At 39.4% G+C, this 21,884-nt stretch overlaps 2 protein-coding genes across 2 annotated transcripts; one reads left to right on the top strand and one right to left on the bottom strand.

Annotated features, from left to right (window-relative positions):
* The first annotated feature begins 569 nt into the window (after window positions 1-569).
* On the top strand, window positions 570-1,001 carry LOC107777452 (uncharacterized). The gene is made up of 2 exons (XM_016597472.2): window positions 570-685; window positions 782-1,001. The coding sequence occupies exons 1-2, from the start codon at window positions 570-572 to the stop codon at window positions 999-1,001; spliced, it is 336 nt and encodes a 111-aa protein (XP_016452958.1).
* A 721-nt stretch (window positions 1,002-1,722) lies between these two features.
* LOC107791840 (WD repeat-containing protein WDS homolog) lies at window positions 1,723-12,631 on the bottom strand. The gene is made up of 5 exons (XM_075244278.1): window positions 12,438-12,631; window positions 11,120-11,853; window positions 10,084-10,185; window positions 2,491-3,126; window positions 1,723-2,175 (listed from the first exon to the last, which is right to left on the bottom strand). The coding sequence occupies exons 2-5, from the start codon at window positions 11,765-11,767 to the stop codon at window positions 2,011-2,013; spliced, it is 1,551 nt and encodes a 516-aa protein (XP_075100379.1). The 5' UTR covers window positions 11,768-11,853; window positions 12,438-12,631; the 3' UTR covers window positions 1,723-2,010.
* Window positions 12,632-21,884: the final 9,253 nt, after the last annotated feature.

The raw sequence follows: 21,884 nt of genomic DNA on the forward strand, positions 1-21,884 counted from the left end.
CTACATCGAAAAATTATACTTTATATAAGATAAAATAGTACGTGTTATTGAGTAAAAAATAGGCTTTGAACACTTTGCATAGCTAACTGGCAAAGGATATTCAAAATTTGAACACCCTTATTGAATTTCGTTGCTTCCCCACTGACTATCACAAGTACAAGCCAATTTAAGTTTTCAAATCAAAAATTACAAGTGACACAACAACAAGAACAACAATAATAATACATAATAATAATAATAATAATAATAATAATAATAATAATAATAATAATAATAATAATAATAATAATAATAATAATAATAATAATAATAATAATAATAATAATAATAATAATAATCATAATAATAATAACAATACCAACGATGCAAGAATTAAGCAGCTAAAAATTCCAATTATTTTTCTGAGCCCGACAGGCGACATGGTTGGATGTAATAAGTCAAAGAATGTTACTACTCCTACATTACAAGGAAGTAGGTAGTATATAAAACCGAACAAAGCACCCATCCCTTTTTAAAAGATTCTTCCTTTACCTTACAAATAACTTTATAAGATTACGCATAGTTTTTCCATGGATGCTGATCAGTCCAACTCAGACTCTTTTTCATCATCAAATCTAAGAATCATTGTCCAGAAAAACCCTTCAGAAGCCCAACTCTCTGAATTAGGCATAAAATCTTGGCCAAAGTGAGTACTTTTGTATATTCTTTGGTTTATAACTTTCATTAAACAAGTAATTTATTAGTCTAATGAGTTTTTCTTTTGATGTTTATATATAAACAGATGGGGTTGTTCACCAGGGAAATACCAATTAAAACTTGATGCAGAAGAGACATGTTATTTGTTGAGAGGGAAAGTCAAAGTGTACCCAAAGAACTCAACAGAAACATCAGTGGAGTTTGGAGGAGGAGATCTTGTGATTATTCCAAAAGGACTTAGTTGCACTTGGGATGTGTCCCTTGCTGTTGATAAACACTACAAGTTTGATTCTTCTTCTTCCTAAAACCATTACTATTACTGTTTCGGATTTAAGTTATAGTATGTACTAATAGTATAAATTATAATTTCTATTATTTTTTGGTTTGCTCTCATCAAACTACAGCTGAAATAATTTAACTTAAAGAGATTGTTATCATTTAATGTATTATTTCACCATCTTGGTTTTTTTTTCTATTTTCTTTTTTTTTCTATTTCAAGTAGTAGTAGTAGTAGTAGTAAGTTTTACGTTTTGATTATTTGGCAATTAATCTTTAATGGGTAGTGAAAAGAAAAAAAAACTTTAAAATATTTCTTTGACTGGTCAACTCCTTCATATTTATATCACGTAAGCACATTACATTTTGTCAGCAATGATGATTTTTGCTTGAATTAGGTGTATGGTTCAGGTGGTGAATCAAAGTAATATTTAATTGATGGGCTTGAGTTTGCTACTATAGAATATATTTTATTGTTTTAAATTGCTGCATGAACATACCTCTCACCTAGTCATATAATTGTCTGAATTTCAAATCAAGTGCAAGATGTTACAACAAACTCAGTCAACAAGATGTTACAATTTAAAGAACACTTTAAAGAAATGGGGATGCAGTTTCGCCACTTCTTCCTCAAATAAAACTACAATTTACAAACTTCAATTGAGACAGAAAAATAGCCTCCAGATGGTTCATTCCATGAAAGTGAAGCGAAGAGGGAAAAAAAAGGAGAATTTTCCCCAGCATTTCATAGGCTAAGCAACGTCTTCATACTCTTCATTATAAAAGTGAAACTTATTAGCATCCAAAATGGAGCAGGGTGGGAAATCAACCCTGCCCTTGTACAAATACAAGGAGTCAAAATTCTTCTCACTACCTACCCTGTGGAAGGGATCGGGAAAAAATCAACAGTGGCAATTTACAGGGGATCGACACGCCAAAATTTGGAAAAATATCGAGCGGAAAACTATCAGATTTACATGGCAAACGAAAATCTTAACTGAGAAAAATTCCCATTTACATACAACAGCTTACTCATTACTATCTACTTTGAACGTTAGGCCCCCATATGCGAATAGTTTGATCATCACTCGCTGAAGCTAACATATGAGGCCTTTTAGGATTCCAGCTCACACAGTTCACAGTCATTGTATGGCCACACAAGATCTCAATAGGCTTTGAACCTCGACGATTCCATATATACACCTGTTACAACTCAAACATCATTTCCTTGCATCGATATACAAAATGAAGGAATTGGCTCTACCAAATATCGGCATGAAAAATAATATGCTGAATCATGCATAGATATGATGTATAGATATGATGTAGCTACTTTGCAAACAGATGCAGTCTAAGACAAACAACCAACATATGAAATGAGACTATTAAGCTTAAAGAAAAGTAGTGTCCAACAAATCATTCACATTAAAGTTTGAAGTTCTGGAATTTCATGCTTATTTGTAGTATTATTTTTTTCTTTTTCTTCTTTTGATGGTGGGGATTAAAGAACAAGCATACCTTTGAATCTTCACTACCACTGGCAATGAAAGTGCTATCCAATCCTCCGAAACAGGAGCGTATCACGTACTTATGTTGTCTGTGGCCTTTATATTTCATGGGACTAAGCCACTCGCCTGCAACATCCCACATATGGATCTCTTGACTATTAAGGTTTACTATGAAGAATTTACCATCCCCTGATAACGAAAGGGATGTGATTGGATGCTCCTCTGGAATCACACGTTCAGCACCTGTCCCCACATTCAATATTCGGATATCTTTGTCAGAAAATATGCTGATAAGTTTTTCTCCATCAGGTGTAACAGCAAGATCTAAAACCTTCGGCATCCGCTGCCCTCTCCACGATTTGATCTCCTTACCCTCACAGTCCCACATGTATATGCCTTTTTCAGGGTCCGAACTGCCACAGACGAATCGCTTAGAATCAGGAAACCAAGCACAAGAGCTGACAATGAAACCATCACCGCCATATGTGTGCTTGCATGTACCTGTTTCCACGTCCCAGAGCTTGAGCACTTCCATGTTCCCGCAGGTTAGCAACATTGTATCATCAGGACTCCATGCTACAAAAGAAACTGGCTTTTTGTGGCTCTGCAGCACATGTCTCTGGGTCAGGTTCCCATCATCCAGTACCTGAAAGTAATTATCAATCCAACTTAGGAAATAATGGTCAATCAAAATCTCGTAGCCTTGAGAATATGAGCTAATAGTTATGTTGTACACGATGATTAACCCTCATCCCAGAAACCTGCTGATGCCCCGTGAAATCAAATCATTTTTAAACGCAAATTGGACAAAGAGTTAGACGAGTGAATGACAGATTGATGGCGATTAAGGTAGTAGTTGGAGGGAGCACTCTGAATGTCATTAGCGCTTACGCGCCGCAAACAAGCTTGGACGAGGAGCTTCTGGGAGGTGCTAGATGAGGTGGTGCGGGGTATTCCGCCTACGGAGAAGCTATTCATAGGAGGGGATTTCAATGGTCATATTGGGTCGTCTACTAGTGGCTATGGTGAGGTGCACGGTGGCTTCGGCTTTGGTGATAGGAACGGGGGTGGTACCTCACTATTGGATTTCGCTAGAGCTTTTGAGTTGGTGATAGTGAACTCTATGTTCCCGAAGAGGGAGGAACATCTGATTGCTTTCCGGAGTATGGTGGCTAAGACTCAGATTGACTATCTCCTCCTCAGGAGGGGTGACAGGGGTTTGTGCGAGGATTGCAAGGTGATCCCGAGCGAGAACCTCGCAACTCAACATAGGATCCTGGTGATGGACGTCGGTATCTTGTTGAAGAGGAAGAAGAGATTTGTAAGGGGTCAGTCGAGGATCAGGTGGGGAGCTTTGTCTAAGGATAATGTAGGAGTTGGAGGGGCGGCTGATGAATATGGGTGCCTGGAAGAGTGGTGGGGAAGCTAGCGTTATGTGGACGGCGACGACGAACTGTATAAGGGAGGCAGCAAGAGAGGTGCTGGGAGTTTTGAAAGGTTACTCTGGCGGGCACCGAGACGACTGGTGGCGGAATGACGTGGTCCAAGGTAAAGTGGAAGCCAAGAAAGCGGCTTACATTAAGTTAGTTGAGAGCACCGACGAGGACCAGAGGAGAGCAAACAGAGAAAGATATAAAGAGGCTAGGAAGGAGGCGAAATTAGCGGTCACAGAGGCCAAGACTGCTGCTTTTGGTCGGCTTTATGAGGAACTTGGGGGCAAAGGTGGGGACAAGAAGTTATTTCGGTTGGCCAAAGCGAGGGAGAAGAAGGCTCGCGACCTGGATCAAGTGAGGTGCATCAAAGACGAAGATGGTCGAATATTGATGGAAGAGGCCCAGATTAGGCAAAGATGGCAATCGTACTTTCATAAACTTCTGAACGAAGAGGGCAATGGAAACATCGTGTTAGGGCATTTGGGGTACTCAGAGAGTCATCGAGACTTTAGGTATTGTAGGCGCATTAAGGTTGAGGAGGTCATGGGTGCAATGGGTAAGATGAGTCGGGGCAAAGCGACCGGACCAGATGAGATTCCAGTAGAGTTTTGGAGATATGCGGGTAGAGCAGGCTTGGAGTGGCTGACTGGGTTGTTTAATGTTATCTCCAGGACAAAGAGGATGCCTGGTGAGTGGCGGTGGAGTACAATGGTTCCGGTGTACAAGAACAAATGGGATATCCAGAATTGTAACTATAGGGGTATCAAGATACTAAGTCATACCATGAAAGTTTGGGAGAGGGTGGTGGAAGGGAGGATAAGAAGGGCGGTGTCTATATCGGAAAACCAGTTCGGATTCACGCCGGGTCATTCTACCACGGAAGCTATCCACTTTATCAGGAGGTTGGTGGAACTATACAGGGATAGGAAGAGGGATTTGCATATGGTGTTTATTTACCTAGAGAAGGCGTATGACAAGGTCCCTAGAGACGTCCTTTGGAGGGGTCCCTAGAGACGTCCTTTGGAGGTGCCTGGAGGTGAAAAGTGTGTCGGTGGCTTACATTAGGGTGATAAAGGATATGTATGATGGAGTTATGACTCGGGTTAGGGCTGTAGGAGGTGACTCAGAGTCTTTCTCGGTTGTTATGGGGTTACACCAAGGATCGGCGCTCAGCCCGTTCTTATTTGCTCTGGCGATGGACGCACTAACACACCATATCCAATAAGAGGTGCCATGGTGTATGTTGTTCGCTGATGATATAGTTTTGATTGATGAGACGCGAGACGGCGTTAATGGGAGACTGGAGGTATGGAGGCAGGCCCTGGAGTCTAAAGGTTTCAAGTTAAGTAGGACTAAAACGGAATATGTGGAATGTAAGTTCAGTGACGTGACGGGGGAAGCGGATGTGGAAGTCAGGCTTGACTCACAGGTCATCCTCAAGAGAGAGTTTTAAGTACTTAGGGTCAATTATCCAGCGAGATGGGGAGATCGACGGGGATGTTACGCACCGTATTGGGGTGGGGTGGATGAAATGGAGGTTAGCGCCTGGAGTTCTGTGTGACAAGAATGTGCCACCGAAACTCAAAAGGTAAATTCTATAGAGCGGTGGTTAGACCAGCCATGTTGTATGGAGCTTATCCAGAAGATGAAAGTAGCAGAAATGAGGATGTTGAGATGGATGTATGGGCACACTAGGCTGGATAAGATTAGGAATGAAGATATTCGGGAGAGGGTGGGCGTGGCTCCCGTGGACGACAAGATGCGGGAAGCGCAGCTTAGATGGTTCGGACACGTGAGGAGGAGAAGCCTAGATGCACCGGTTAGGAGGTGTGAGCGGTTGACTTTGGCGGGTACGAGAAGAGGCAGAGGGCGGCCAAAGAAGTATTGGGGCGAGGTGATTACGCAGGACATGGCGCGGCTTCAGATTTCCGAGGACATGGCTCTTGATAGGAACATGTGGAGGTCGAGCATTAGGGTGGTGGGCTAGGGGGTAGTCGAGAGTTCTTCCCTCTTTGTACCGGGTAGACTGATAGAGTTCTGTTTAGGGTTGTTAGCGGTCTATGCTGTGTTCACATGGTTGGTTGCATAGTTTTGTGTTATTGTCCTTTCCCTTATTCGTGGTTGTTATTTTCTTTCTAGCATCTTTTGTTGTTACATGCCTTTTCTTTTGTTTCTTTTCTGATATTATTGTCTCTCTTGTTGAGCCGAGAGTCTCCTGGAAACAGCCTCTCTACCCTTTTCAGGGTAGGGGTAAAGTCTGCGTACACTCTACTCTCCCCAGATCCCACTGGTGGGATTTTACTGGGTATGTTGTTGTTGTTGTTGAAAAGTACCAAAAGAAATCCGTCAGTTTGAAATTAAAAATATAAAAAATCTAATTTAGTACAATAAAAATGCAACTAACTTTAGCATCTAATATACATTAACGCTGATATTAATCCAACTCCAAAAAAGTTGATGATTCAAAGAAAGTGACGGATTCTCTTTGAATCATTTTGTGCTATGTTATTTGAAGCGCAAACTTCTCTAAATCGCATGGCTTCACCCATGAAGCAATAACCCCTCGTTTCGCATTGTTTCATCACTTATCAGAATCTAAGAGAAATTATCTATGGTTTAAGACAAAATATCTTGACCAAGCCATACGTACACAATCACCAAGGATACTTATAAACCAAATGCTTAGTTACTGTCAGAAATATCAAAACTAGATGTCATGTCTCCCAAAATCTGTTCGGATCAGTCACATGACTAGATGTGACATCTGACAATGTTACAAAGTACATGCACTAAGAAAAGGTTGAGAAGTCTACTTATTCCCGATGAAGGTCTTCATGGAATCACAAGCTCAATTTTATTGTTTCTGCTTAAAATTAATGTTAATGGTTATTATTCTTATAATAACAACGACAAGATCTAAAATATTTTAGCCTTAATGATGTCTTTCCAATGTCTTTTGGGTCCATCCCTTTACGAAGCACATGACGGTCAACATTCTTTGACCCATTTGTATTGGTTGCTACATTTGTCCTTAACAATTTCCGTTAAGCTAACCCGGCCAACCAATTTATGGTAGAGGGACGGGATAGAGGAACCATCTAACACTAATTTCAACCTTAGTGCCTAGGATTGTTATATGGCACAAAAGGAATATAATCATACATAAATCAAAGTTTAGCTTCATAATGCTGGTAATGCTTGACCACTTTAAGATTGATCCTAAGACTTATCTCTGCCTTTCCACTGGCCACATGACTGCTGTCAAGCTTTACTTGAAAATTAGAATACAACGGGAACACTTAGCTCTAACACCTCAAAATTTCAGGACAACAGATTGACCAGCTATGAGTATTGAGTACACCAAAGTAGCCTTATTTAGGCAACTTGAGAGCACGAATTTGCTGGAAAAGTTGCACTTTATTGCTTGACAAAATGCTAATTCTGCAGCTTAGTTGTCGCAATTCAAGATACACCTATGAGATGAAATCCCCCCCCCCCCCAAACACAAAAGAATCTTTATCGAAAGAAATAAGTTCTAAGGAGACATACAATTAAAAATTTATTGCCAAGTATCATTTACGTGTTCTCTAAAATATTTCCTCATGAGTATGCTAGCAAAATTTGAAGGCAGACTTTAACATTTAGCTAGGTGGGAAACTAAATTGTGGCAGCTACCTTTAGATTGGATGACACTGAACCTACTATCCAACGCAAGATTCAGAACTTCCCCTCTCCCTCCTGAGATTTAGTTATAAGCCTATGTGCACCCAGATTGTGATCTAGCGGTCAATAATGTGGAATATAAACTATGGGGAACCAGGGTCCAAATCCTAGCAGAGGCAAAAAACGCTAGGTATAATATCACTGTTCAGGAGCTAACTCTTCTTTTTGGTGGTTCACCAACATGTAACCTTCAGCACCTACTGGATGAAATTTAAGTGGAATTCCATCTTACCTGATTAAAAAAACGCTAGGTATGATTTCTTCTCACATACATAAACCTTGGTAAGTAGAGTACCAGGTACCTGTGTCGGTGGGAGATAGGAGGTAATAGGTGGAATAGTCAAATTATAAGCCTATGTTGCTGATAACTAGGGATGGCAATGGGGCGGTGCAGGGGCGGGGCGGGTTGCGGGTTTAATGCGGGTTCAATGCGGGGCAACTTTAAATTTTAACTTTTTTGAAACAAAGCAATCATTTCAACTACAATTTCACATTCTTCTTTACTAGCACGAATACTATTTTGATTCATAATTAACCAATTTGCATAAGTTTCACCAAAATGATATTACATAAGTCAAGATATCATATTAGTAATAGGAAATGATAATAACTCATTTATTTTGGAAGATCAGCGTAATACTCTCTCAGTTTTATATTTATGTGATTCTATTAAACTCTCCATTTTAAATGTAAAAGTTAAACTTATTAGTCATCAATTGATTAACCATTTTCTAAGTGGAAAATATAGTTCCCATCCATATTTGACTCAGTTTTGAAAAGTTAATTATCCAACCAATTTTTTAATGGATAATATAGGTAAATAAATATTTTCTTTTAACCATTTTGCCACCCTAGTAATCACTTTCCCATGCATTTACGGTTTACCATAAAATTAATACATCAGCTAATTAAAACATAATATCCTACGTAAAAGGGTTTAACAGTGTAAAAATATTATATAGTCTTCTAAGATGGTTTTTCGTGAAAAATATAATGTAGTCCATGAAAAAATTTCAAACACATAATACTCTCTCAACGAGTATTACTTTCCTGGAATTTAATAATTTTAATATTGTAACATCTCTGTCCGAATTTGCTCTAATTGCAAGTAATTTAATTGAAGCTTGTTCTTGGGGGATTATCTCAAGTCATTTTAATTTAGCTTTACCATCCATGAATTTTAGAGTCATTTACTAATCTCTTGTAAACTACGAGCGTTCGACGCTCTACCAAAAAAATTAAAGAAAAATTAAGTGAGGCGGGGCGGGGTGGGGCGGGTCCAAGCAGAGCGGGTTGAAAACTGAAAAAATAACTATGCGCGGGGCGGGTTGAAATTTTTGTGGGTTTTGCTAAACCCGCATCCGCCCCGCCCCGCCCCATTGCCATCCCTATTGATAACTACCACCTTTGGATTTTCATCCTACTAGATAGTTTTAAGGCTATATCGAAGTTACAGGATACTTCTCATTTTCCGGTGATAATTGCTAAGTAAATGAGTGCGTAATCTTTTTTTTAGTTAATACTTATTCAGTCTTCCAACTTCAGTCTCTTTAATTTTGTACTTACCATCATAAATTATCATTCAATTTGAAGCTATAATTGATACACCATTAGGGGTATGGAATAACCACTCCACCATATTCACAGCCCGTGCCCATTAAGCTATTAAAGAAATAAGGCTTTATTTTCTTTATAAGAAAGTTATAGCTGCAAAATCCTAAATGAACACCATCTATCAAATAAACAACACACACACACACATATAGAGAGAGAGAACTAACTTCTTTTTGATAGATGGTGTTCATTTAGGATTTTGCGGCTATATTTTTTTTAAAAGAATTATAGCTGAGGACAGGTAAATTCTTCAACCGAAGCATAAACCTGGAAACCACTTCCCTACCTTTCTCCTCAGAAAAAGAATCTTGACTGGATTATTTCCTGCTAGTAACAGTCAAGTGAACAACCTAAATTCACTTAGAGCACAATTTCTTGATAAAAGATTCAATTGACCAAAGGAAAAAAAGTTTCTTATATAGGCTTTTAAGAATGCATAAAGGACCTGCAACTAAGACATGGATTTCTTGGTAGCATTTATCCAGAAAGCAGAATAAGTAACTTTTTCTGTTTAATTTGGTTTCATCCAATCTTATTACTCTAATTCTAATTCATCTTGCAAAAAGACATGAATAAATTTCTCCTGCTTATTCCATGAAAGCACTTACTCAAACAACGTAAATAGGTTAACTCTGACAAATTCCTAGCTTATGGAGTTTCAAAGCTGCAGGGGAGTGATCCTTAACAAGTATCCCCTCTATCCATGATTTAGGTCTATTTTTCAACAGCACAACTAATCAATTTACCGGAATAACCCAAATTAGCAGTAGGAGTAAACTCCTGGAGTTTTAAGACTTGCATAGCAAACTTAATTGTGATATTATGAAACACACCTTCCATATGATGGCCGTGCAGTCACTTGATGATGATGCCAAGTAGTTTCCGTTGTTAGAGAACTGCACATACCAGACCTCATTCCTGTGGTTAGTCAGAATCTGCAACAGTGTTAAAGACATTAAACACGTCTCTCCTAGAGAGAAGCTAGACGAACAATGACAACAAATTAGTAACGAGAGAAATTACTCATGATCACGGAGTGATAAGTCCAATCTTCATTAACTCCACACAGATTAAACGATTCTATAATAGAAAACCATTCCTTATCAAATAAATTTAAAAAAAAAAAAAAAAACTATAATAGAAAACCATTAATAGCATTTGCAATTTCATTGTGACTAGATCATTAGCAAATCATAAAGCAATATTTGCCATAGAATTGCGAGGCTACTAGCATTCTACAAATTTGCCTATATGTCAGAAGCTTATTTCAGACCATGATCCGACATTCACAACAAAAGATAGTCAAATTAATGAAATAAGTAAATGGCCTTTTCAGGATACACAGTACTGCTGGGAATGTGGCTTCTTTAGTCTTGGATCTTTCCAAACTTATCTAAAGTGACAAATTATAACACTAGAAAAAGAAATTCATTACGAGCTAAGTTGCACCTTAGATACACTGTGTTATCCCTCTGTCAAGCCCTTTCAGGTCAACAGAGAAAGGAGCCCAAAGGTAAGGCAAACTAGTTCAAATATCCTAGTGTATCACTTGGGAATTAATGAAATTATCCCATATAACAGTCCTACTTTCCTTTTCAATTTTGGTATTCTGCAAAACAATTTTTCCAAGATTAGCAAAAAGGTAGCAGTAGAACCACTTTTGAGCTATTGACAGTTTACTTCCAGGGTTAAAATGGTAAGTGAAAATTAAGCTATTGAACTGTAAGTCGATAAGCGTGACAATCTGATATCCTATTGAGCAAAAAAATTAATGGATCAAAATGAAAGTAATTTAAGATAACATTAGACTTCTAAGATCAGATGCAATCTTCAAAAACAATGGCAATACATGGTCCTCTCAGTGCTCACCTGAGTGGTCTTAGTTGGAAACTGACTTCCATCACAATGGTGATCTTTGTAGAGTGAAATTGCATCAACTGAATTATGATACACACAGTTATCTATCTGCGACCATACAGCCATTTCAACCAAGTACTCTAATCTTCGTTCGGGCAATGTAATGGGTGGCGGCAGTACTTTTTCAAGTTCCATCAGCAAAAAATTTCGCAAATTAGAAATAACATCAAGATCTGCCTTACCCAACCCCAACTCCTTCAAGGAGAGAAATCCAAAAGCAAGCTTATGAACCTTCTCTTTCTCCACTTGTAAACCAGATATCTGTTTCTGTAAGATTTCCAAAGCTGAAGAGTCGTCCCCACGATTCAAATACTCTGATAAGCACTGTTTGAGAACAAGAAACAAAGCCGGCACTCTTGTCTCATTGGTCAAGCCATTAAGTCTATTAAGGCGGTCAATACACGCATCCCAATTAGCATCAAGAATATGCGACTCAAGGGACTTAAGTTCAACAGATTTGTAGGCAATCCCAGATTCTGATTCCAAAGAAACAGCAGACTTTCTGTAGCCTAAAGAATAGAGACACTGAATAATGATCCTCACAAATTCATGCTTCTTTATTAGGTGTTTTGACCCAAGATTCTCCAATGGATTCTCCATGATTGGAACAGCCTCAACAACTAGTTACATTCTAAAAGATTACCCTAATTTCCACTTGTAACCCGCTGAAAACTCGAGAAAATGCTCTGCCACCAATTTAGAAACCCAAATCAGAAATGAACCACTAAAGTTAGCCTGAGATAAATGGAATAAGGTAAACAAAGAATCTTCAACTAAGTATGCCATCAAATTGTTGAATAGCAACTGAGGTTAAGTTCATCCAAGAACAAGAATATATGATCCAGTAATCCAAAAAACACTACAGAAGATGCAGAAAAGCGTAATAAGTAATGGAAAGAACAGAACAAGATTGATTACAATTAACTAACACCCAAGAAACTAACATTCAATTTCTAAAGCTACCCTTTTTTCCAGTTGTAGACCAGCTGCAAACCCATTATGACGCAAACTTCTGCCCATCATTTTACAAACCCAATTCAAAAGTAAAGTAAACGAAGACATTTCCAACTTAGTATGTCATTAAGTTGTTGAATAGCAACTGGGGGCATGAAAAATATGATGCAAAAATCCAAGAAAATATGCAAAGAGACTACAAGAAGATACAGGAAAGCGTAATAAGCTACTGAAAGAACAAACAACAACGATTTACAAACAATTAACAGCGAAGAAACGGAGACATTGAAGGGGAAAAAGAAAACAAAATATGTACCTGATGAAAATTCAAACACTGCAACTGCTTAACTGGAATCAGTAATGACGAGACGATAATAAGAATTACAGGCTAAGAATGGGGAATCTAGTCTAGTGAATCTAGAGAGACGATTAATTGAAGGCGAAAAGATTAAATCGTAATTAAAGAAGACGAGCAAAGCAAAGACAAGAGATCACTGAAGCAGGGGAACACGTGGATGGATGGTAGCTACTTCCAGAGTTTATCAACGGCGTCGTAATATACTTTTTTGTCCTACTGGACTCACGGGTCTGTGAATTGGGCCTACCAAGACATGGGCTCATAGTACTACTTCTTGGACCGACTACAAGTGGGCCATAAACAAGAAGGTGCACAAATAACCCTTTTTAGGACCCCTATTTCAAGAAAAAATGACCGAAAACTACAAAAAAAATTAGAGTTTGGCCTGAAATTTTAAATTTCAGATATCCGAATATGAAGTCAGGTTGAATGCAATTCAAGGTCTAAATTTGGTCTCTAACAAAGTCTAAAGTTTCAATGAAATGCACAAAATGACCTTCTTTAGTAGTCCGGAAAAAAAATTATATTCAACCATTTTTATAGATAAAAATTAACCTGCTAGGCTATCCGGGGACAAAATTGGAGTGTCCTTAAGAAAGGCAATGTGGTGCAAATAATCGGGATCCAAAATATCATTATTTTTTCCTTTTTCGCAGTTTATTGGGGGAAAATGTTTTAACTGTTATGAAAATATTATATTAGATGTTCATTTAATAATCTGTATTATCCATTTAGTAATCCATTAAAGTTTATCTACAACCAACTGATGCAGGCAGGTTGCAAGCAACTCAATGAAATGATTAACAGCTTCTTATTAAACAGGCAGGTTGCAAGCAGCTCATGCAGACAGCTTACAAGTAGCTCAAGAAAAGCTTCGCAGCTGCTTCCTGAAAAGCCTTGTAGCTGCTTCCTGAAACTCGCAACTACTTCCTTTCTTCTATAAATAGAGGAATTTTCAGTTTATTATGAACATCAGTTTGAAGTTGAATAATATCAATCTCTCTCTATACTTGTCTTCCGTTTATTGCATTTACAATCTTTATTTTATAACATGTTATCAGCACGAGACTCTGCCTTGAGCACTTACCTTGTCACGGCCCAAAATCCACTAAGGGTTGTAATGGCGCCGGACACCGCTGTCAGGCAAGCCAACCAAAATACTTAATTAAATTCTCGTTTTAAATATTTCCGAAATCACTTCTTTTATACGTTTAAACAGTACATAGTAAATTCCTCTGATTAAATAATGAAATATTTAACAACTTTTAAAATATCTGAATAAACCCATAGACATCTCAGAACTCAGTATCACAAGTGCATGAGCAATTTCTAAGAAATAATGTAATACAAAAACCGTCCGGAATACAATATTGGACGAAAAATAAATACAGTAATCTGAAAGAGACTTGCTGGCTACAGGTCGTCTCGGGAAATGTAGCTCACCTAAGTCTCCGAATCAACCATGCTGCTACGTTCACTAGGCCACTAGAGATGCATGTGTCTGTGCAACAAAAAATGCACAGAAGTGTAGTATGAGTACGAAAATAACGTGTACCCAATGAGTATCCCGTCTAATCTCGAAGAAGTAGAGACGAGAGGTCGACTTCGACACTTACTAGTGGTCCAATAATGTTATATCAATAATATATTAAATCGTGGATTTTTATAAACATGATTGTAATTCGATAGGTTGAAGCAAGTAAATAATTCTTTCTTTTATAAGAAATTTTCAAATTCCTTTTCATAATTTATACATATATTCTTAAGCCGGGAAGAGGCAATAACAACTTCAATAAGTTTCAAGGCAAGCAATACAAGCATACGCAAATCATGCCGAGGTCGTACGGCCCGATCCAACAGAAATGTAAAATGTGCACTGCCGAGGGTCGAACGACGCGAACCATAGATGCATCTATTACCTCGCACGCGAATCCTCCATGCGACGCGGTCAACATAAAATAAACAAACACCCTGCTCGCGAATCATACATGCGACACAGGTACACATAGAATCACATATTCAAATAGTTAATCTAGACTTCATTAGGGAACAACTATCTAAGGAAAATCCAAATCCTCCTTTTTTAAAACGATTTAAGAAAAAATAAGTTTAATCCTTTTAGAAATTCATTTACCAATTCGATAGAATTTAAGCAAGTCAAACCATCAATAGGATTACAAATATTTCCAAGTACAGCATGCTTTTGGGTCCTAGACTACCCGGACAATAGCATAATAGTAGCTACGCACGGACTCTCGTCACCTTGTGCATACGTAACCCCCACAAATAGGAGCACATAACCAATTAACTCACCCATGGGGACAATTCCCTCTTACAAGATTAGAAAGGAGACTCACCTCGCTCAGAAGATCCATAACCGGCATTCCACGCTCTTTTGAAGACTCGAATCGATGCACAATGCTACCAAAACTAGCCAATAATTATGCAAATCCATTAATATATGTTCAATTACTCATTACAATCCAATTTATAACAATTCCTAACTCCGATCGAAAAGTTAACAAAAATACCCTCGGGCCCACGTGCTCGGACTCCAAAATTTTTTGAAGGATAGGTTTACCCATAACCTCACGAACTCAAATATATAATTTACTCTAAATTTCATACCCAAAATTGCGGTCAAATTCCAAGAATATCAATTTTCTAGGTTTTCCCTCAAACCCCAAGTTTCTACCAATTTTCATGATCAAATCCGAAGCGAAATCATGTATTTAACGTCTAATGAGTGGAAACAACATACCTTGATATAGATGAAGAAAATCTCTCTTCCAAAAGTTCCAAATCGTCCAACCTGAAGTGAAAATGGGTGGAAATGAACCAAAACTTGATTTTTAAAGAAACCTCACTGACTCCAGTCCTTTCGCACCTGCGGTCTCTTGGCCGCTTCTGCGGTCCCGCAGGTGCGGACCAAATGCCGCTTCTGTGGTCCGGGGCTCCCAGCCCATTTTCGCTTCTACGTTCCTCCTTCTTCCACAGGTGCGGTCCCACTTCTGCAGTGACCTGACCGCATCTGCGGTCCCAGCCTTCACCCTTCATTACCGCATTTGCGCCCCTTCGGCCGCTTCTGCAACTCCGCACCTGCGAGACTTGGGCCGCAGGTGCGGTTATACCAGCAACCAGCAACTTCAGCTCTTCCTCCAAGTTTTAATTCGATCCGTTAACCACCCGGAATCCACCCGAAGTCCCCCGGGACCCCAACCAATCATGCCAACCAGTCCCAAAATACATTATGGACTTGCTCGAGGCCTCAAATCATATCAAACAACTCTAAAACTATGAATCACACTCCAATTCAAGCTTTATGAACATTGAAATTTCAAACTTCTACATTCGATGCTGAAACCTGTCAAATCACGCCCAATTGACCTCAAATTTTGCACACAAGTCATATTTGATATTACGGACCTACTCCAACTTCCGGAATCGGAATCCGACCCCGATATCAAAAAGTCTGTTTCCGGTCAAACTTCTCAAAAACCTTCAAATTTCTATCTTTACCCAAATGACTTCAAAATGATCTACGGACCTCCGAATTCACTTCCGATCGCGCTCCCAACTCCAGAATCACCATACGGAGCTACTCCCAGACTCGGAATCCCAAACGGACATCGATAACACTAAAATACACTTCAACCCAAACTTATGAAATTTCTTCCAAAATGCTAACTTCCACAATAGGCGCCAAAACACTCCCGGGTCATCCAAAACCCAATCCGGGCATACGCCCAAGTCCGAAATCATCATACGAACCTGCTGGAACCTTTGAATCCCGATTCTGAGGTTGTTTCCTCAAAAATCCAATCTTAGCTAATTCTTTCAACTTAAAGCTTTCGAAATAAGAATTCTCTTTCCAAATCAACTCCGAACTTCCCAGAATTCAATTCCGACCATGCGTACAAGTCATAATACCTGAAGTGAAGCTGCTCATGGCCTCAAACTGTTGAACGACGCGCTAGAGCTCAAAACTACCGGTCGGGTCATTACATTCTCTCTCACTTAAACATGCGTTCGTCCTCGAACGTGCTAAGAACTACAGCGAAGTTGTCCGAAATCACTGTTTAACACCTCGTGCACCTACCCGTGCTACCACAACTCAATTGAGCACCCTAGCTCGATCAATCTGAAGATATCCTTTTTCACTTAAGCAAATAAGCCTTAGAGCCCAATTCCAATATCCGGAATTCTTTGTCAGGCATGTTCCAACATACGTTCACCATATCAATAGCTACACGCAGCACCAAAATATGACTACATACCTTAGCTGAATTCACACCTTACACCACTTTACTCACAGGGCCATAATAACATTCTCTGATCCATTTAGTCGAAATTCCATGAATCTGATGCTCCCATTACACCTCATGACATACATAGGTCTTGCTCCAACTCTTACAATACCGCCACGATGGAAGAGATGTGTAGAAATTCATAATCAACTACCGAATCGACAAATCATTGGGTCTATACTTCTGATAAGAGCCATCAGCTCATTCTGAACCAAATAATGGTCTTAGCTCCGTAATATACTTCATATAATCAGATTGCGCTGATCCTAAATCCAATCATCTCATATCACCCAGTACGAACTGCTCAGGCAATAAGCCACCTAGACATGACCAAAAGTCTCATATGATGCCACAATGCGTTAATAGGCTACCAATTCGAACGCGATACAAAAGGAAAACGAACTCTGAAAAGGAAATCCAATTACCCCACTCGCGAATCATACATGCGACGCGGTCAACATAATTGAACAGACACCCCGCTCACGAATCATACATGCGATGCGGGCACACAGCTAACATGAGCTTTTCTCAAAAAAATAGGAAACAAAACACACAAAAAAAAAAACAGATACGGGGAACTGTACTCAACATCACACTGTTGCAACGCGCAACCCGATCCAAATAACATACCCATGGCGGCATGCTACCCGATCCACACATAAAATTCACATAAGGAGATACGCACCGAGCTAGATTGCTCATTACATCAAAATACCAAATGTCAGTCATCAGTATGTCAAGTGCATAGAACCATCCCTAGGGAGACATATAGCGCTATAAGCTACAAACTCAAGCACAACTGAGGTGCGATAATTGATCTGAATCTCAAGAGCCATTCTGCTTATATAACATCATCTCTACGCAGAACCTCAACATATAAGAAATTCACCAAGTTGTCTCACGACTAACACGGTGCAATACATCATTACATGAAATAGCTGACGACGAAATAACACCCCGACTACTCTTTCATAAGGAGCGCATTGTTGAAATGAACACATCTGGCCTGATATAGAGCCCACATTCACATTTAGATCCATCCACAGACCTCAAGCTGATTCTGATTGCACTGAACTAAGCTAATAACCTTTCAAAGGTCCATAATAACTCCCCTTTTCTCATAACACACAAGATCAACCATCATAACCGGAGTAATCCTCCACAGTCCACAACCCAATAAACCGAGTGCCCTCCAGGCATCAATTCTCAATTTAACGTCATCGCCCCAATCTTCATACTTGGTTTAACTCTTCAATCAATCAAGTGACTACCTGCCACACTTATACAACCTTTCCGTGGGGCACACTCCCACAATCTTCCGTAACAGATGACAGGTCTGTATATCTAAACCACCAACCGCACTAACGCTGGAAAACGATTAAGAATCCTTAACCAGGATGTAAAGCTTTTTTCACAAAACACCGATCTCAGGTGAAGCTGAAGACAATACCAACTTACCTTAAACATCGAAACTCTTTTCCTGCTCATCCGAGCTCGTGACATCCTTGTTAACACCAAACTGCAACCTTGATCCTCACTTCCAATTCCATACCACTCACCACACCCAACATGTCAGTATACGATAGAACACGTTTTTCATCATAACTTCGAAACCACTAATAGATTAACACTTCATCATATAAAAACTTTCCACTTAACTCACTTCAAGAGAACTATAGCAACACACAAGTGAACTCTCATAACCGTAGAATATGCAAATCTCTAAGTAGTGGTCTAAGCCACAATAACCCTTCCAGGATCCGCCTATACATAACAGGCCATAACAGTAGAATACTTCTGAATAATATCAATTACGGCGGCCGACAAGCCTCACACGTACCATCACAAATCACTTGCATAGCTTGATCACACCGAAGGAACTGATCACTACCGCCAATATGCCAATTCAACTATGGCTAACCAATCTATCTTCTTCCAATTTATCCTTGATTGTCTTGGAAATAATGATGACTCCATTTAACACATAACACACTCCATCCACACTCATCTCGAGTGACCTTGAATCACGAGACCATGTTGTCTCAAATCCCACAAACTATTTCATACCTCCCAAATGCTACACTACAAGTTAAAATATCATAGAACATCCTGGGCCTCTTCTCATAAGCTGCTGCAAAAGCTTGATTCTTAACTGTACCTATAGGCTCGAAATCATTAGGTACCACACTTTAACCTTTGAATCCACTAGGACTGTTGTTGAGAGCCACCCGCTCTGACTTGGTCCCGAATATAATCAACTCCATGAATCTTTTAGCATATGAGTACCCTCTCGGTGAAGCACCCGACAGAATCACTTTCCTTGAAACCCGTATCTATACAAGGCATAAATTTTGAATCCTTCCCCAAGTTTGAACATGAGCCAATAAGGCCAACCATAGCACACCTTTAACAATCCCTTTGCTCAAATTACCACTTATGTTCTTTTTCCATAGCTGAAATAACCCATCAATATGCTAATAACCACAAACCTCGCAAGTAGTTAACCGTGCAACCCAATCATAGGCGGTGGGACTCTCCCACTTAGCTTGAAGCCACTATTACATAATTCTAGAATTCACCAGGATTCCTTATCTCTTCTTGACATAACCCTGCGTAATCGACCACCAAAATTCTCGGAATCTTTCTGTATAACCCCTTCTTATACTTTGAATCATCAAGCACATTCGCACGACCAATCTTTTTGTTGTATAACCAATAGAATTCTTCGCAGAAGCCTCGCCAACCACGCGACCGCTAATCTGCTCACAGGGAATAACCCACATGTGGGAATCACTTCCCGACATCTTCCAGCGCTGCTACACGGGGCACAATCACTATGACATCAATAACCCATCCTGAGTCTGAGCTCACTCTCTAGCTGCATAAGTCCATTCACATATCGTGGACATCAATTAGATGTGCGGCAACATCCTGCCAATTCAAAGTTATCCTTCTTCGTTTCAAGTAGCTCCCTTCTGTTATATCAAATCTCTTACCGCATAATAGTCCATGCTCCAAATTAAATCCGTAGGCCCCAATCACCAATCTCTAAAATTCCCAAATCATTCCAAACTCTCCTTAAGGTGCGCGACCACCCTACCGCAAAGCCCATATGCAACTCCGCCACTCTCCCAATTTGGCGGAACTCACCCCTTTAATCGACTACTCGACCTTTGCTTCTTATACCTGGCCTTCTAGAAGGTTTAACCACCGCCTGACACTCCCTACATGTCCTTCCTCATCCTTTGCTGCTCAGTTGTTGCCTTAATAAAATCTATCTTCGTAGCATTTGAACCCATAAATTGCTACTAACTTTAAACCTTTCTTGAGATCATCTTTCTCGAGCCGTCGACATTAGAAACACTGATTTAATCCTGAACCACCACACCCTGTGATATCCAACAGTCGCTTCTCCAATTTTATTTCAAAATATCCTACCCCAAGGGCGAATTGTAGAAGATCATAACACCAGCGAACTTAGTACATTCAATAGGGACAATTACACCTCATCGTAGAAGAAAACTCTACCACGCTCGCAAATACCAAGTTTCATTACTCCATCAACCCAAATCGGAACATTCTTAATCCGATTGTATTTCCCCTGCCGGGAATAAAATACCGAATCTCTAGATCGTGCACTAAGTAAACCTCCCTTCAAGTCATTCACTGCCTCGACACGTAGGCAAATATCCTACCATCATATCAATACTGTGGAACAATCGTTCATAGCATAATTGCATCTTGTGCCTAGCCTCAGAGCTCTCAGAAGTACCGCTACTGAGCTGAAATGATAGAATATCCTTCTACAAGGCGACGATAATAGCCCAACCAACCCCGCAGGGAGAAATGCCCGCACCACATTCGTAGTGCCATTACAATCCTTCTATTCTCGACTTATAACCAGCGGTTCGCGTCGCGTAAGATTGAGTAGGAAGGAAACAAGGGCATAACCCTCAAGGAATCAAATCGCACGATGAAGAATCAAGAAGGGAAGTACTCCTAACAGCCCTGTAGCCTCCCAAAGATAAGTACAGACGTCTTCGTACCGATCCGCGAGACTCTACTAGACTTGCTTATGACTCGTGAGACCTAGGGAACCTAGAGCTCTAATACCATGTTGTCACGACCCAAAATTCACTAAGGGTCGTGATGGTGCCGGACACCGCTGTCAGGAAAGCCAACCAAAATATTTAATTAAATTCTCGTTTTAAATATTTCCAAAATTACTTCTTTTATACGTTTAAACAGTACATAGTAAATTCCTCTGAATAAATAATGAAACATCTAACAACTTTTAAAATTTCTGAATAAACCCATAGACATCCCAGAACTGGTGTCACTAGTGCATGAGCAATTTCTAAGAAATAATGTAATACAACAACCGTTCGGTCATCTCGAGAAATGCAGCTCACTTAAGTCTCCGTATCAACCATGCTACTACGCTCACTAGGCCACTAGAGATGCATGTGCATGTGCAACAAAAATGCACAGAAGTGTAGTATGAGTACGAAAACAACGTGTACCCAATGAGTATCCCGTCTAATCTCGAAGAAGTAGAGACGAGAGGTCGACTTCAACACTTACTAATGGTCCAATAATGTTATATCAATAATATATTAAATCGTGGATTTTTATAAACATGATTGTAATTCGATAGGTTGAAGCAAGTAAACAATTCTTTCTTTTATAGAAAATTTCCAAATTTCTTTTCATCATTTATACATATATTCTTAAGCCGGGAAGAGGCAATAACAACTTCAATAAGTTTCAAGGCAAGCAATACAAGCATGCGCAAATCATGCTGAGGTCGTACGGCCCGATACAACATAAATGTAAAATGTGCACTGCCGAGGGTCGAACGGCGCGAACCATTAATGCATATATTACCCCGCTCGATAATCCTCCATGCGATGCGGTCAACATAAAATAAACAAACACCCTGCTCACGAATCATATATGCGACGCAGGTACACATAGAATCACATATTCAAACAGTTAATCCAGACTTCATTAGGGAACAACTATCTAAGGAAAATCCAAATCCTCCTTTTTAACGATTTAAGAAAAAAAAAGTTTAATCCTTTTAGAAATTCATTTA

Source organism: Nicotiana tabacum, chromosome 22, assembly GCF_000715075.1.
Source record: "Nicotiana tabacum cultivar K326 chromosome 22, ASM71507v2, whole genome shotgun sequence".
Taxonomy (NCBI): domain Eukaryota; kingdom Viridiplantae; phylum Streptophyta; class Magnoliopsida; order Solanales; family Solanaceae; genus Nicotiana; species Nicotiana tabacum.